Source organism: Pteropus medius, unplaced genomic scaffold (genome assembly GCF_902729225.1).
Source record: "Pteropus medius unplaced genomic scaffold, Ma_sr-lr_union100, whole genome shotgun sequence".
Lineage (NCBI taxonomy): Eukaryota > Metazoa > Chordata > Mammalia > Chiroptera > Pteropodidae > Pteropus > Pteropus medius.
The window spans coordinates 3,596,873-3,612,155 of NW_024342469.1; the positions used below are offsets into that span (position 1 = coordinate 3,596,873).

The window sequence follows — 15,283 nt, forward strand, 5'->3', positions numbered from 1 at the left end:
TGCAGGCTCAGTCACTCGACCGCCGGGCTCGGCCCCTGGTATCCTGCCCTTGCCCACTGCACTGCCGTGACCCCTTGTGTCTCAGCCCACCCCTCAGTCCCGGGGTCCACTCGAGGACGGGAGGGCTGGCGGGCACGCACTTCCTGTCGAACTCCTGGTAGGCATCCTGGAGCCAGCGTAGGGACGGCTTGTTCTGGCTGCTCAGGCCGCAGTGGAAGTAGACGATGATGTAGTCATTTGCCACGTGCTGGTCCAGCGTGTACTTCAGGTACCTGGGGACGAAGCGCAGATTCGGGTTCGGAAGCCGCCCCCGCACAGCTGGCAAACCCAGCGGCTTCCCCCACGGCGGAAGCCGGGGTCGCCAGGCTGCACGGAGGCCCCGCCCGTCCAGGGGCCTGGTCCCCATCTGTCAGACGACCCCTGAGACTCAGGGCCATCGTTCGTCACTTACACAAGGTCACACGGCTGGTGAGTGGGTGCGGTAGGCTGGGCGTCGCCCCCAAAAGACACCCACGTCAAGCCCCCTGGGACCTGCCTGGACAAGGGCCTCAGCAGGTGTGATTAAGTGAAGGGTCCTGGGAAGAGGAGCTTAATCCGGATCATCCACGCGGGCTCTACACGCGACGGCACGGCAGGCGCGAAGCGTGAACGTCACGGCGGGGACACGGCCGCTGTGGGGACGGAGGCAGCGCGCAGGGGACGCGGCCCAGCCCAGGAGGTGAAGGGCACCGATGGAAGCCAGAGAAGGCCAGGAAGGACCCTCCCGGAGCAGCCCCGCCCACAGCCCGGGCTCAGACTCCGCCGCAGGACGCAGGACGGCCAGAGGATCCATCCCTGTGGTTTGACGCCATCTGGCCTGCAGCGATTTGCTGGAACGGCCACCGGGGACGAACGCAGAGGACGAGCCGGGATTTAAACCCAGGACGCCCCGACTGGGACACCTGCGCGTCTCCAGAAGCAATTCTCTCTTTCTTTCTGGATCAGCTCCTAACGGTTTTTGGTGTTAGAGCAGGATCGCGACTCGGCTCTCCGTCTGTCATTTGGCCTCGTCCACAGTCCAGGCTCTACAAGTCTCCATGGTCACGTCTACGGGTGGCACAGGCCTTGGTCCTCCCCTGGACCTGCCAGAAAAGGCCTCGTCCGGCCGTCTGCAGGATGAGCTGCACGAGGACTGTCCCAAACCCCGGCATCATTTGGGCTGCGGCTCCCAACACAGTGCTCGGCAGGTTGCCGGGTCGTTACCCAGAAGCACTCTGGAGAGCGGTCCCGCCTGGCACGCCCCCGGGAGTTCAGGCCGGTCTCTCCGAGGCCGTGGCTGGGAGTCACTTGCTCTCACTGTGTGCCGGACAAACGTAGCCGGTCGGGAGCTCTGGGGTCTAGGGGTGGACACACACCCCCAGAACCGTTGCAGAAGCACACGCCAGAGCCTCCGCCCTGTCTGCAAGCGCTCGGCTGGCCCCTCTCCGAGGGGACTCCGCGGTGCGACCTTCACCTTGTGCGAAAGGGTGTCAGCTTCTGCGCTGCTGGTTTGATTTCTCAGCAACGGCGGAGGGCCCTCTGCCCAGAGCGCTGACCACGGGGACTGCCAGCTTCAGACATCGCCCCTCACTCGGTCCTCACAATGACCCAGACGGGTGCCGTTAAGCCATTTTACTGGAGTCAGCCGAGGCCGGCAGAGGAAAACCAGGTAGGGGCAGAACCAGGGTCCGAGCAGAGCTGTGTGGCCCCAGAGTCCACTCTCACCCAGAAAGCCACGTGCTCCCAACCACCGTCCGCCTTGAAGTAGAAAAGTGACACGAAGCTGACCTCACGCGGCGGGCGATTTCGGCTCAGCAGCTGTGGAGGCGACTTCCACACCCAGACGCTCTCTGGCCCACGGTCTCACTGCCCTCTGCATCGAGCTGTCGGGGGCGAAACTCGCCAAGGCCACCCTGCACCGCGGGGCCCGCCAGACCGCCCCCAGACGACGCTGCCTGGTTTCACGCAGAGTCCCCGGCCGCCGAGGACCCCCCATCACTTCCGGGACGATGGCCCCTTTTGCCTTTGTCGACTCTTTTTCCAAGACAAAGGAAACCAGGGCATGTCTTTGTCCGGCTCGCTGCCCACAGTGGCCACTTCCCGTAGAGGCGGCCGCCCTGCCCCGGCCCAGCGTGCCCCCGGCTCTTCCCGTGGAGCTTGCTGGGTTCTTCTCCGTGTCTGAGCACGTGTGCCATGCGCGCTCAGCTCAGGAAGTCAGAAACCAAATCGCTGTTTGAGCTTCAAAGATGTGGACTTTCTTCTTCACCCATTTCAAAAACAGCAAAGACCTGGCCACAGGAAAGCCACCGTTTGGAGGTGGACGGGGAAGGCGATGCTCCTGGAGTTGATTTCTGCTGAAAGGTCGTGGAAAAGCTAAGGCTCAGGGCTCCTCCCCGTGAGGTCGAGAAACCCACAGGGCCCCTTTGTCTAAATCAGGAAAAGATGCTCGCCTCGCCTGATGCCCTTGTGCAGTGAACAACCTGAGCGACTGTTCGCCGAGGCCGTGCTTACACCTCCGTGTCTGCTAGGGCAGGCTTCTCGGGCGGGTGCAGGGAAGGGCACGAAGTTCTGACATTGTCACAGGTACTTCTTGGTGAAATTCATCACAGCACGTGACCCGCCTGAAGGCGAGCGACCCCGTCCCCCGTGGCATTTAGCGCATTCACGACGTGGTGCGACCACCGCCTCCAGCCAGTTTTGAAACGGTCTCGCCGCCCCGGGAGAAAGCGGCCGCCAGCCTGCTGTCTGTCTGCCGGGCACGCTTCTGCCTTTGCAAGAAAACGAATCCTGAACATAGCCCTGGCCGGCAGTGGCACCTTCCGTGAGGGCTGACCCCTAGGTCATGGATTATTTGATGCCACAAAAGGAACAGATTGACCAGAGTGTGATAAGTCCTCGCCCTGAACTGGACGTCCCTCTCTGCCTGGGTCTCCATTGGCGCTGAGCCCGGGCTGCGGAGAGCCTCGGCTCCCTCAGAAAGGCCAGCTCGCCAGCCGGGGTCACCTGCTCCCGGGATCCTGGCTCGCCTGGTGAATTCCATGGAGACCCCGCCATGTGGCCGCAGAACCAGCGGAAGCGTCTCCCGAGCAGCCACGGCCAGCAAGGTTCCCGCTGTCAGCATGGTGTCTTCAGCTGCAGGTGGCGGTTCTCTAAGGGACCAGATCGGATGCTCGGGCCAGACCGGCCCAAAGGCTTCCAGGTGCTTCTATGACCACGCCTTTGTCCATTTCAGGGCGGGGCCTGAGGCCGTGGCCGCTCTGCACGGTGCGGTGAGTGGGAGGCTGGCTGGCCTTATCGGCTGGGAACTGGAATCTGAAAGCAGGGCTGGGACAGGCTCCTCACCCCGAGCCGTCCCCGGCAGTGAGCAAGGCCACCCGGGCAGCCGGCACGCCTCTCCGTCCCTCACAGGGGCAGGGGAACGTTTCCAGGGACGCCTAGAGGTGGGCTGGGGTTCGGCCGTGGGAGTAAAGCAGAACCAGCACGTTGTCACGGAGCAGAGACCAAGGCACAGAACACCCACGTGAGCCCCGCAGGCGCAGGAAACGCCCTGAACATGGGGTTCGCGGTAAGTCACACCGGCCCCTCGGCCACCGCAGGTCACGGGGCGGGGACTCCGCTCCCGGCGTGACCTGCTGGACAGGAGGACACTTGGCTTGAAATAGCGGCCACGACAGCCTGCAGAGCAGGAGCTGCCCTTAGAACGTGGCTTCCTCTCCCCACACGGAGCTTGTCACCGTCCACGGTCACCTGCTCGCCTGGGCGGCGATTCTGGGCAGAGCTGCATTGGCACTTTGCCAACTCCCAGCTCCATCCCTGGGGGCAGCGTGGCTGTCACACAGAGCGTGCAGATGCTGACGGCAAGGGACGGGTGATGGTGGCCGAGGCCACACGCAGGTAAGTGGGAGGCGCTCCCCTCTGAGCAGCAGGAACCTGAGTGAATGCAGAGGGCTCGGGGCTTCCTGAGGAGGGACGCAGCACAACCTCAAAGGGCCCAAGGCCCAGGGCCCGAGCTCAGGCCTGGGGACCTGCCGCCTCCCTGGGCTGAAGGCAACTGGCATCCTCTGGGGACCCGCGAGTCAATCTGCATATGTTAGCCTTTGACCTGGAACATCCCTTCTGTGCTGAGTGATGTGCACGGGGGCGGGGCAGGAGTACAGAACGAGGGTGTGCACAGGTGGGAGGTGTGCGCAGGGTGGGACTTACTCCAGCAGACGCCTGTGGTTGAGCTCGTGGGAGGGGGGCATCCGGCAACAGCTGTACGTGATGACGCGTCTCCCAAGGTGGTCCTTCCCTGGAGGAAGACACAGGTGTGAGTCCCTCATGACCCAGGCCGCCCTGTGGCCGTCTCGGCACATCTGCGCCCGCCCCACAGGGGACAGTGTGGGGCAGGTAGTCCTTGAGGGCCGGCCCCCGGTCTAACCGCCTGTGCCCAAGAACCCGGGGTAGCTGCTCATGCCTGTGGCTCCAATTATGTCCGATAATCATTTATCAATGGACTGAAGGACTGATTAAAGGTTATCAGGAACCGGAAGAGAATAAGGCCATGCTTCTAGAAATGCACATGACTGTAAACTCACGTTCGTTGTAAAGGAACGTCTGCTTTCAGACGTTCACTGCAAGTGAGATAGGGTGACAGCTAAGCGTTCTCACCCCCCTCCGGTTCTCAAAGGTAATGAAGATCACACACACGCAGGCACACACTCGCGCGTAAACACACACGTGTGCACATGTGTGTGCACAGAGCATCATTGTGCTCAGCTCAGGAAAGGCTGCCCGTACAGGACACCTGCTTGTCATTCAGGACACGTGGGTTCTTCCCAGAAGCCCGAAGCCCGGCTGACAGGCTTGGGATTCCTGAGCTGTCGTTTCTGAAAGCAGCAGCCCCCCCACTCCACGGGACCCCCGGGGTACTCTGCTCCCGCTTTCCTGTCTGTACGAAGCCCGTTGGAAGGGTTGCTCTGAAACCCACACGTTCATGAGCTTCCCTCGTCAAATGGGGGGTTGGGGGGCACAGAACCTTTGCTGGCTGTGCCTGGGAGTACGAAGTGTCCAATGAGAATCTAACGCCTGAGGATCTGAGGCGGAGCTGAGGCGGTGATGCTGGCGCTAGGGAGCGGCTGCGGATACAGATGAAGCTTCGCTCGCTCGCCCACCGCTCACCTCCTGCTGCGTGACCCGGTTCCTAACAGGCCACAGACTGGTATCGGTCCACGGCCCGGGGGTTGGGGACGCCTGCACTAAATTACGTGGGAAAGGGAAGATCAGGTCAACAAGTGTTTGCTGAGGGCCCACTGTGCGCTCAGCTCAGGAAAGGCCAGGCACAGCCCCACCTGGCCCCACAGCCCGTGGAAAAGACAGTGATGTGGGGGAGGTGGGGTCTCACCCAGCTCCACAAGCACTTCTCTGAGAAACGGTGGGGGGCCCTCGGCAGGGGCCCCTGGCAGCCACATCTATATCTGCAATGACTTCTACCCGAGGTCGGGCCACATGTCACAGGGGCCACATGTCACAAGTGAAGGGCATCGTCTTCCACAGGACGGCCCTCAGTTCAGGCACCAGCTACAAGACAGGGGTCCCCAGGTTACCCCACTTCTGAGCAGCTGGTATAAATTCAGAGGCTCTTGCTACCCCTTCATGATGGAGAATTCACTAGAATAACTCACAGAACTTACGAATAGTTTATTATAAAGAGTATGAATCAGGACAAACCAAGGGGGACAGTGCACAGGGGGAGGTGTGGGGGTCCTGGCCATGAAGTCTCCACGCCCTGTCCCCAGCGAGGCAGGAACACTGACGTGTCACCACCACCCACGGTGGCTCAATGTGCCCAGGAGTCCACAGTTGTTACAGGAGGTTTCACTGTGTAGGTGTGACTGAATCATGAGTCAATCGTCAATCCAGAAGTATCGGTGATTAAATCATTGGCAGCTGATTGAACTCCGTCTCCAGCCCCCAGGGGGTCACGAGTCCCATCCCTCTAATCCTATGGCTGGTCTTCCAGGCACAGCAGCCGGGTCCCCCGCCCGGCACCTCTCTAGCATAAGCCATCATGAGTCACAGCTACTCCCATCACCGGGAAAATTCCAAGGACTCAGAGGCTGCCTCCCAGGGACCACAGTGTCCCAGACCCCGCACCCAGCCCACGGCCAGCTGTGCTGGACGGGTGGACACGGGGCTATAGGGGGCCCCACCCATCAGGCCGGACACAGAGGCTGACCTCCAGAGAGAAGGGATGATGCAGGAACTGGGGCCACGGGCCAGGCCTTGCTGAGGGCAGAGCACCTGCTCCCTGGTCGGCCGAGGAGCAGCCTGGGGTCTGGGCAGAGCAGCGGTGAGTCTGACACAGACACGCCATCCCCGAATGGGGGTGCTGGTGGGAAGGAGGGTCGAGGCCACTGGGACACGAGGGCTGAGGCCTGACTTCGGCCCGCTAACACTGGTGAGGAGGGCAAGGGTCACGACCCGATGGGTCAGGTGAGGCCCCGCCCTGGGGCAGGCTCCGTCCCAGCTGAGACGAGGCAGAAAGCGGAGCGTCCAGGCTCCACGACGGTGAGAGCCGGTCAGGAACAGAGCAGCTCAGTGCCCGACGGACACGGGGAACCCGGAGCGGCGTGGGGGACACGGGGAACTCGGAGCAGCGTGAGAGAGCTTCCCAGAGGAGGGGGGACAGGTGTGGGCACTGGAATGCTGGCCGAGTGGAGGACAGCAAGGCCACCCCAGGGCCAAGGGTGAGCAGCCGGAAACTTCCAGTGAGAAGCCTGACACCAGACTCCCAGAAAACCCCAGGAACTTGGAATCCAAGAACGAGAACCCTCCTGGCACTGCCCGGACGCAGTAGGTCTTCAGCAGATGCCGGCGGCCGCCTCGTGCACACAGGCCCTGCTTCCCTCCCGACCTGGTTTCCTGGTTTGCCCATGGCAGGTGGGGGGTGCACGGCCTGTCACTGCCCCTCAGACCTACTGCTGATGCGGGGGCCCTGTGCTGGCCGGGAGAGGGGCGGAGCCACGGCAGCTCTGGTCAGCGGGGCCCAGAGCGTGGAGACAGTGGCAAAAAGGCAGGTAAGAGTCAGAACGATGACTCCTGCCTGACAAGTCTTTCAGCCAGCAGCAGGGTACGAGGGGCACCGGCCAGGCCGCGAGCCCCGCACCCCGCCGTCTGCACACGTGAGCACAGCACGTGCAAAGGCACGGAGGCAGCTTTGTGGAGCTGGGATGGAGCCCAGCGCCCCATCAGGCCCAGTTCCTTCTCCCACGGGCACCCTGCCTGTATACAGCACTGATTCATTCACTCATTCATTCACAAGCTCTACTGAGCACCCACTGTTTGCGGGGGCCATGGCCTAGCGTGACGCTGAGCCGTGAAGATGAGCTACTTCCCAAGGCGTTTTACTCCTCCCCGTCCCCTCCCAAAATCACAAGGGCAACGAACTCGGCATTTTCTTTCCATGTCCAGCCAAACCACCACCATGGCAGTCGTCGGATTCGACGAACTTTCGTGAAGCTTAGAGCAGGTGCAGTGGGGAGTAAATCGGGTCCCGTACACTCTCCTCTCTACCTCTGATGCACTTGACAAGCTCCATGGTGAAGCGGGAGAGGAGGGACAGAGGCCGGGCCCGCGGCCCGCCGGGCGCCCCCCACCCCCCCACGCACCGGCCGGGCACCTCTGCTCCAGCCTCTTCGCTGGTCTGCGACGTGAAGACAATGACCAGACCGGCTCTGACGGGTACAGGAAGGATGAAATCCGTAACCTGTACACAGTCCAGCGCTGCACACGGAAGCGCTCGGTAAACGTGCCGTTACCACGTGCCCGGCAGGGTGTCGGGCGCGGCCAGGTGTGCCGTTTCATTTACAGGTGAGGACGCGGACACCTGGAGAGGCCGAGTGAGCATCAGAGCGGGGTTCACGCTCGTGGCTGGCCGAATGCAAGGGCGGCACCCCCGGCCCGGCCTCCACGGCTCCCTCTGCCCCTGGGTACCCCACATCCCTGAAGGAAGGCCCTCCACACCCCCAGAGCCGTGAGGGACCCCCTCCCGCGGGGACATCCAGCCCCACACCTTCTTGAGCAGTCACCGTGGCCTCTGCGTTAACGACATCGGTCAACATGAGTCAACCAGCGCCTCGAAAAACAGGCTTCCGAATGATGAGTTACGGAAGGAAATGACAGCGGTCAAGAAAATGCAAATTCGGCACCGGTTTATGCATGAGCCCTAGACCCCCTCCCTGTCCACGGCACGACGTCCTTCACTGTCAGCCCGTTCACGCAGAGAAGAGATGGTTCCCGGAGCCGCCACCTCTGCCTGCTCCGCGGTCCGTTCCGTCGCCTGCTGGGGCGGGGAGGACGACTGAGCGTACAGTGGGGCCGCAGCGACCGAATGGGGAGCGGGAGTGTGGGGGTGTCTGCCTGGGGGTGCCGCATGGTTGCGAGGCTTCCGGCAGGAGCGTCAGGCGTTCTGAAGACCTGTTTTGTCAGCGTCCTGCAGGGAGGCCCAGCTGGGTCTGGACGGGTTGCAAGGAAAGATCCAGGCGTGGGCGGGGGTGGGGCGAGGGGACCTGTCATCAGGACCAGAGCCAGTGTGTGTCCCTCGCTCCCTCTTCTCCCTGCTCTGCCACTCGTCCCCTCTGTGCCTCTGACATCGCACTCCTGGCTTCCTCTGATGCTGGCGCCCAAGCCTTCCCCCTGCCCACCCTGCTTTCCAGCCATCTCATCTCCCCTCTTAGCTCGCGGTCCCCAGACCCCAGCTTCAGACGACGGCCGCTTCTTGAAATATTAAACCAACTTTATTTGCAAAGCACCGTCTTAAGAGTTAAAACTCTACAAAGCTTCTGTCTGGCCAAATATATAATCCCTTAAGTAATGACAAGTCATTCAATATCATTTTTTGACAAGAGTCTGGCTTCTGGCCCAGGTTCTGATGCTCAGCACCAGAGGAAGTGGCACCCGGAAGAGGAAAATGAGGGGACCCTTTGGTGGCAGTGACTTGCGGTTACACCTGAAGTAGACGCAGAAGACCCAGGAATAGAGAGGTTCCAGGTCCTGCACTGACCCCGGGCCCACCAGCCGGACAGGAGTGTGAAGTGGAGTTTAGGACCAGCGAACGAAGCCAGACGCCAAGGCGAGGCCCTGGAAGGGGGGTACACAGGACTGACGCTTGGCGAGAAAACTCTGGGCGCCTGCTCCCACCGGGCGCCGTGCCGGGAAAAGCCGCCTGTGATGTTGGGGACGCTGGTTTTTGCTCCCGTGATGTGCTCTGCCCTTGGCCACTGAGTCATCCAGTTGGGGACGTTTAGATGTCCCTGCTGTAGTTCTTCGGCTATGAAATCGATTTCGCCCACGCGTAGAGCTGGCTCTGGCCAGTTACCTCCCCGCCCTGCTCCCGACGCCCTCTGCTTCAGGCTGGCCTCTTCTAAGGCCCGAGGCCGTCAGATGTTCTATTAAGACAGTTAAGCTTCTCAAGAAGCTGGTGTCTGAGTGGGTGAGAACGCTGCTCCAAAATGAGAGAACTATCCAGAACCCAAGGATCGCCACCCGAGCCACCACCCCCCAGAGAAGTCCGCAGCAATGAGGACACGGGCTCGAGTGTCCAACCAGGACGATTTCGTCTCTGGGAAGAGGAGCCTGAGCACACCCCGAGGCAGGCTGCCGTCCCTTCACCGTGCTGCAGAAGCCACCACGAACCACGGGGACACCCGCCGCGTCCCACCAGGAAGGAACCCTGACCCCCGCTGCCCAGCCGGTGTCCATGAGACCCGTGCAAGAAGAACACGCCCAGCCGACTTCTCAGGAGCCCCATCTCTTCGACCTTTCCCGCTGCGCCCCGGGAGGCCTCACCTCATTCTGCAAGGTCGCCCTCCCGTCATGCTGCATGCAACGCACCACTCAGTGTCTCTCAGACCCGGCCCCTCCTCTCCAGACCCTGCTGTGACGTCGGCCCGAAAACCACGCTTCCCCGGTCAGGCCCCCTGCCTCCTGCAGCCACCACCAGCATCCTCCAGCCCCGCGACAAGGGGATCATTCTCAATCCCAAACCCCATGACGTGGGTCCTATGTAGGGTCCCCCAGAGCCAGGACGGCCACGTGCACACCCCTCGGCACGCCCTGCATGGTACTGAGAACACGGTTCCAGCTACACAGCCGCCTCGCGAGAAAAGCGAACAAAGATCCAGGAAGAGCTGTTCGTAAGAGACGCACTTCACACGGAAAGGCTAAGGCAGGTTGAGGGGGGCGGGGGGAAGGCCCCCGACCGACGCCGCGGAGGAGACAGCCGGAGTGGCATCCACGCCAGACAAATCGGGCAGGGCGTATGAACAAAGGAGCAATGTGTGACATAAAGAAGGCCACTCGATAATGACAAAACGGTCCACTCATCAAGAAGACGTAACAGTCCTAAGTGTAAGCCCCTAGACACAAAATTTCAAAACACGTGGGACAAAAGTGGACAGAATCGAAGCGAGAAGTGTCTGACTTCCGATCGTGGGAGCTCTGAACACTCCTGTTAGTAACGGGAGCAGCGAACTCTGTTCTACAAGGTTCTACGTCTGTCAATCAACTTAACCGAAATACAAAATTCTTTTTAAGTGCACAAGGGACGTTCACCAAGAAAGATCGAACCTTTCAGGTCGCAGAACCTGTCCCACCTCTTAAAAATTATTGAGGACCTCTAAGGGCTTAAAAAAAATATAGGTTATTTCTATAAAAACATACCATATTAGAAAACTAAACCAAGAAACGGTGAAATATTTATTCGTTCATTTTAAAAGAATAACAGACCCATTGCATGTTGACATAAATAACGGGTTTTTTATCTTCTGAAAAGGAACTACATTTCCTGCCTTCCTCTTGCGAGCACCCGACCTGTGAGTCCATGGCCCCCACAGCCAGTCCAGCATCCATCCCTTCTGCCTAAACCCTAACGGTTTTCTAAAAAGGACACTGAGGGCTTGAAATGTCCGGCTGCCCGTCGAAACCCCATCCTCTCCATGCTCGTCACGCCCTGGGCAGCCGAAATGTCTACCACGGGTGTGTCTGGGGCCTCCAACTACGCAGAACTGTTCCTTTCTGCTCATCAAGACCCAGCTCCTTGGGGACAGGGGCTAACAGTGACGAAGCTTGGCACAGGGGGCAGAGAAGTGGGCATGTTAAGGTTACTGCCTGTGGTGGCTAATTCCACGTGTCAGCTTGACGGGGCTCAGGGATGCCCAGATGGCTGGTAAACGTTATTTCTGGGTGTGCCGGTGAGGTTGTCTCCGAAGAGAACGACATTTGGCAGGCTGAGTAAAGAGGACCATCCTCGTAAAGAGGACCATCCTCGTCACTGCGGCGGCCCCGCCCAACCCTCCGAGGGCCCGAGGAGAGCAAAAGGTGGCGGAAGGGCGAGCTTGCTCTTTGCTGGAGCTGGGACACCTGTCTTCTCCTGCCCTCGGACGCTTGGGGACATCAGCGTTCCCAGTTTTCAGGCCTTTAGACTCCAGCTTGCAGGTGGCGGGTCGTGGGACCGCTCAGCCTCCCTAACTGTGTCAGCCGATTCTTATAACGTAGCTCCTCTCATGTGTAACCTAGTGGTTCTATTTCTCTGAAGAGCCCTAAGACCCTGCCCATGTGAGAAACACACCCCAGTTGGCCCGACCCCTCAGGCCGCATGAAGTCCTAACTAGAGTAATGCCCGATTTCTGTCTGACCACCCATTGGGCGTGGGGCGGCTCATCTTCTAAGTTTTGGCAGACATTTGTTGTTTCTGTTGACATGTAGCAGAGCATAACAGTGTCGCTGGTTAATAAAGCGATCCACTTGACCTTGGCCTCTGCTCTGTAAAGACCAGTAGGATGATGCCCGGTGGCTTCTCAAAGCACTTGGGCAGTGGTCTGACAGGTACATCGTTTGCTTTTTCAAAACACTGGCAGGCACCTTTGTTCCTATGGTCATTTCTATTCTGTAGGCACAGCCACACTGGAGTGAAGTAGCCCCGAGGAGCCCTCCCACAGGAAAGCTGGCACGGTCAGTGTTCCTGGGGACCCCTCCAACTGGGACCCACCTGCCACCTGCAGGATGCCATGTCTGGCCATGTCGTAGAAGGGGTGATTCATGCTCAGCGCAGGGTCCTGGCCAGCCGTGGGCACCGCCGAGGGTCTCCTCACTGCATCCAGTGTGGCTGCCCCCTCCTCATCTCTCTGTAGCTCTAGGGCAGACAGTGAGGATTAGAGAAAGCCGGCTGCATTCTCCAGGAAGGAGGAGAATGAGGGGGCCTCCTGAGGCCTTTTTATAAGACAGTCACCATTTATCAGATGTGCACCCACTATGCACCCACTCAGTGTGCATCTACTACTTGCACCCACTTGACACCCACCTCTGCTGTGTACCCACTATGTACTACTCAGTGTACACCCACTAAGCTCCCACCTCTGCTGTGCATTCACTATGCGTCCGCTTCTGCTGTGCACCCACTATGCACCCACCTCTGCTGTGTACCCACGATGTACCTGCTCGGTGTGCACCCACTATACACCTGCCTCTCCTGTATACCTACTATGTGCCTACCTCTCCTGTGCACCCACTGTGCACCCATTCAGTGGGCAGCACCGTGGAAGCAGCACAATGAGACCCGAGGGCAGGATATTGCTCTCCACACCGACAGGAGTAAAAGCCGAGGCTCGGAGAGGCGGAATAACTTCCCCAAGGTCGCCCTGCTAACTGAGAGCGCGGGTAAGCGAACTCGACTTCCCAGCTCCAAATTCTGACTCAGGCCCTTTCTGAAAGATGCTGACACTGGCAGCTGGCAGGAAGCCACGGAGGGGCCAAGGGCAGACGCTTGGGTCGCCGCACTATGAGGCAGGAAGAAAGCGCCATCTTCCGAAGCTGGATTTTAGCATGGTGGTTCCCTCATACGGAACAAAGCAGGGTTTTGTCAGAAATGTCTGCAGCTAGAAAAAGAACGGGAGCTTTGGATTCCAGGCTGGGGCAGACTTTGGTCCCCAGCTGTCCCTCTAAATCTCACGCTGACCCGGAACCTCACGATGTGACCTTGCTTGGGAAGTATCTTTAGAGATGAAATTAGTTAAACTGTGGCCACGCTGGACGAGGATGGGCCTGACTCCAATGACAGGTGTCTTTGTAAGGACAGGACACCGAGGGACTCCCGGGGAGGAAAACACGTACCTATTTCAGCCAACTCCTCCAAGTCCAGCCGGGACATGCTCTGCTGGTGGGCAGGTGGCCCAGGCACACTGTCACGATGCCACCTCTTGGGGATCCAGGCACGGGTCCTTCCAACGCCCTGAGGGAGAAGCACACGGAACCCGAGGGGCATTTCGCACGCGTCCCCTGGACAGGGCTCCCTCTCGCCAGCCAGCCCCGTGACCTGGGAGAGCAGGGCACGGAGCAGTGCGGCTGGGCACACCTGGAGTGGGGACGGTACTCCCAGGACCCCGTCATGCCCGCTTCACCACCCCCTCAGAGACATGCACGCTCACTCCTGGACCCGTTTTACGGATGAGAAATAGGGGTCTGCAAAGATCATTTAGAACTGACGATGGCTACACCGCTCATCATCATAATTACAGCGAAGGGCCACCGAACCATTATTCTGGGCCCGGGACGCTGCTTCGACACCTGCGTAAATCTACAAAAATCCCCGTGAGTACCCAAATGATGGTATGGCACACAACCATAGAAAGGAATAAAGTGCTGACACATGCTACGAAGTGGCCGAACCTTGAAATTATTACGCTAAGCGAAAGCAGCCAAACACGAGAGACTACATGCTCTCGGATTCCGTTCATGTGCAAAGGCCAGAGATAGGCAGATCCCTAGAGAGGAAGCAGGTTACTGGCCGCCAGAGGCTCTAGGGAGGAGGGACCAGGGAGGTGACAGACAAATAGCACAGGTTCTTTTTTTTCGGGTGACAAAAATGTCCTAAAATTGACTAGGGTGGTGGTCGTACATATCTGTGATACACTAAAAACCGATGAACTGTACGTTTTAAATGGGTGAATCGTACGTTATGCGAGTTACATCTCAATAAAGGTGTTTTAAAAACTTAACAAAGCAGGCTGAAAATAGCACCTAGAGTTTTGTCCAGTTTTTCAGTACCAAAAATAAGTGTGCAACATTATTTTAAAATGCTATTTTCCGAGTTCTGGGATTAGGGCTTGCAAATCCATTTATTTTTCCACGTTTGTCCTCTTTTCATTTTTGAAAAATCTTGTATTGCTCTTAATATAAAACGGTTCTATAAACTAAAAAAGTATGGCTAATAGTGTAAGAACATTTGATGCACATGAAAAATTGTAATGCCTCGCCTTCTTTTTCTTCAGAGAGAGATCCCTGTTAGCTCAGGCGGTGGCGGGAGCCACTTGCCCAGACACACGGCCCGTTGGGGGCAGCGCCGTAGGACTGCGAAGCTGTTACCCAGGACACCGGCCAGGGAGCCAGGGCGGGCCCCGGGGCTGGCCGCATCCTGCTGCGGGTCGGGGTGCTGTTACGTGTGTTCCGCCTTGTGAAAATCCAGTGAGTTTTGGTGGGTTCTGGTTTTGTCTGGCAGTCGGCGGGGAGAGACTGCTGGGAAATGACGATGACATTAAAAGAAAGGCTTTGGGGGAGGTCTGAGGGCAGGTGGGGGCAGGAAACAGACCAGTACGGCTGGAACTCAGACGGCCGCGGGCGGACCGATGACAGGAGGCCGGCTGCGCAGTCGGGGAGGGGTGCGCCCAGGTGGCTGCGCAGTCGGGGAGGGGGGCGCCCAGGTGGCTGCACAGTCAGGGGAGGGGGGCGCCCAGGTGGCTGCACAGTCGGGGGCGCCCAGGTGGCTGCACAGTCAGGGGGTGCCCAGGTTCACATCTTCAAAAGGGCTCAGGCTGAGAGAGGGGCCCTAACACTAACCGGTCAGCCCGAGAGAGGCCGTTAACCTCTATGGAGACGTCTAAGAGCTGACAGAGGGCGAGGAGCTCGCTTGAGGCCACGCGCGGGGAGAGGAGGCACCGCCTTCCCAGCCCCGGCTGCCCACGCCGTGCCCAGCAGGACGATGCCATAGACTTAGACGATGGCCAGAGCCCAGGCCTGCAGCCCCGCAGGGAGGGGCTCTTGGCTGGACAGAGTGGACAGTTGTCCTCTTGGCCCCCAGCATCCCCTCCTCCTCTGCCACTAAGTCACCAACTTTCTCTCACACACGCACACATGTGCATGCGTTCTGTCCTTCACATGCAGGCACACACATGCACACACGCTCTCTCACACACATGCACACACATGCACGCTCACGTACAATGCACACGTG

The 15,283-nt window shown here is 59.4% G+C and overlaps 1 protein-coding gene across 5 annotated transcripts in view; it reads right to left on the minus strand.

Moving 5' to 3' along the window:
* ARHGAP8 (Rho GTPase activating protein 8) overlaps nt 1-15,283 on the minus strand; it is a 49,200-nt gene that overhangs the window by 22,024 nt on the left and 11,893 nt on the right. For all 5 annotated transcript variants that reach the window (XM_039863207.1, XM_039863208.1, XM_039863210.1 and 2 more), the window contains exons 2-5: nt 13,168-13,285; nt 12,047-12,190; nt 4,222-4,309; nt 141-272 (exon numbers count right to left, since the gene is read on the minus strand). In XM_039863207.1, coding sequence (XP_039719141.1) covers nt 141-272; nt 4,222-4,309; nt 12,047-12,190; nt 13,168-13,285 — 482 coding nt within the window. The remainder of the gene's footprint in view (nt 1-140; nt 273-4,221; nt 4,310-12,046; nt 12,191-13,167; nt 13,286-15,283) is intronic.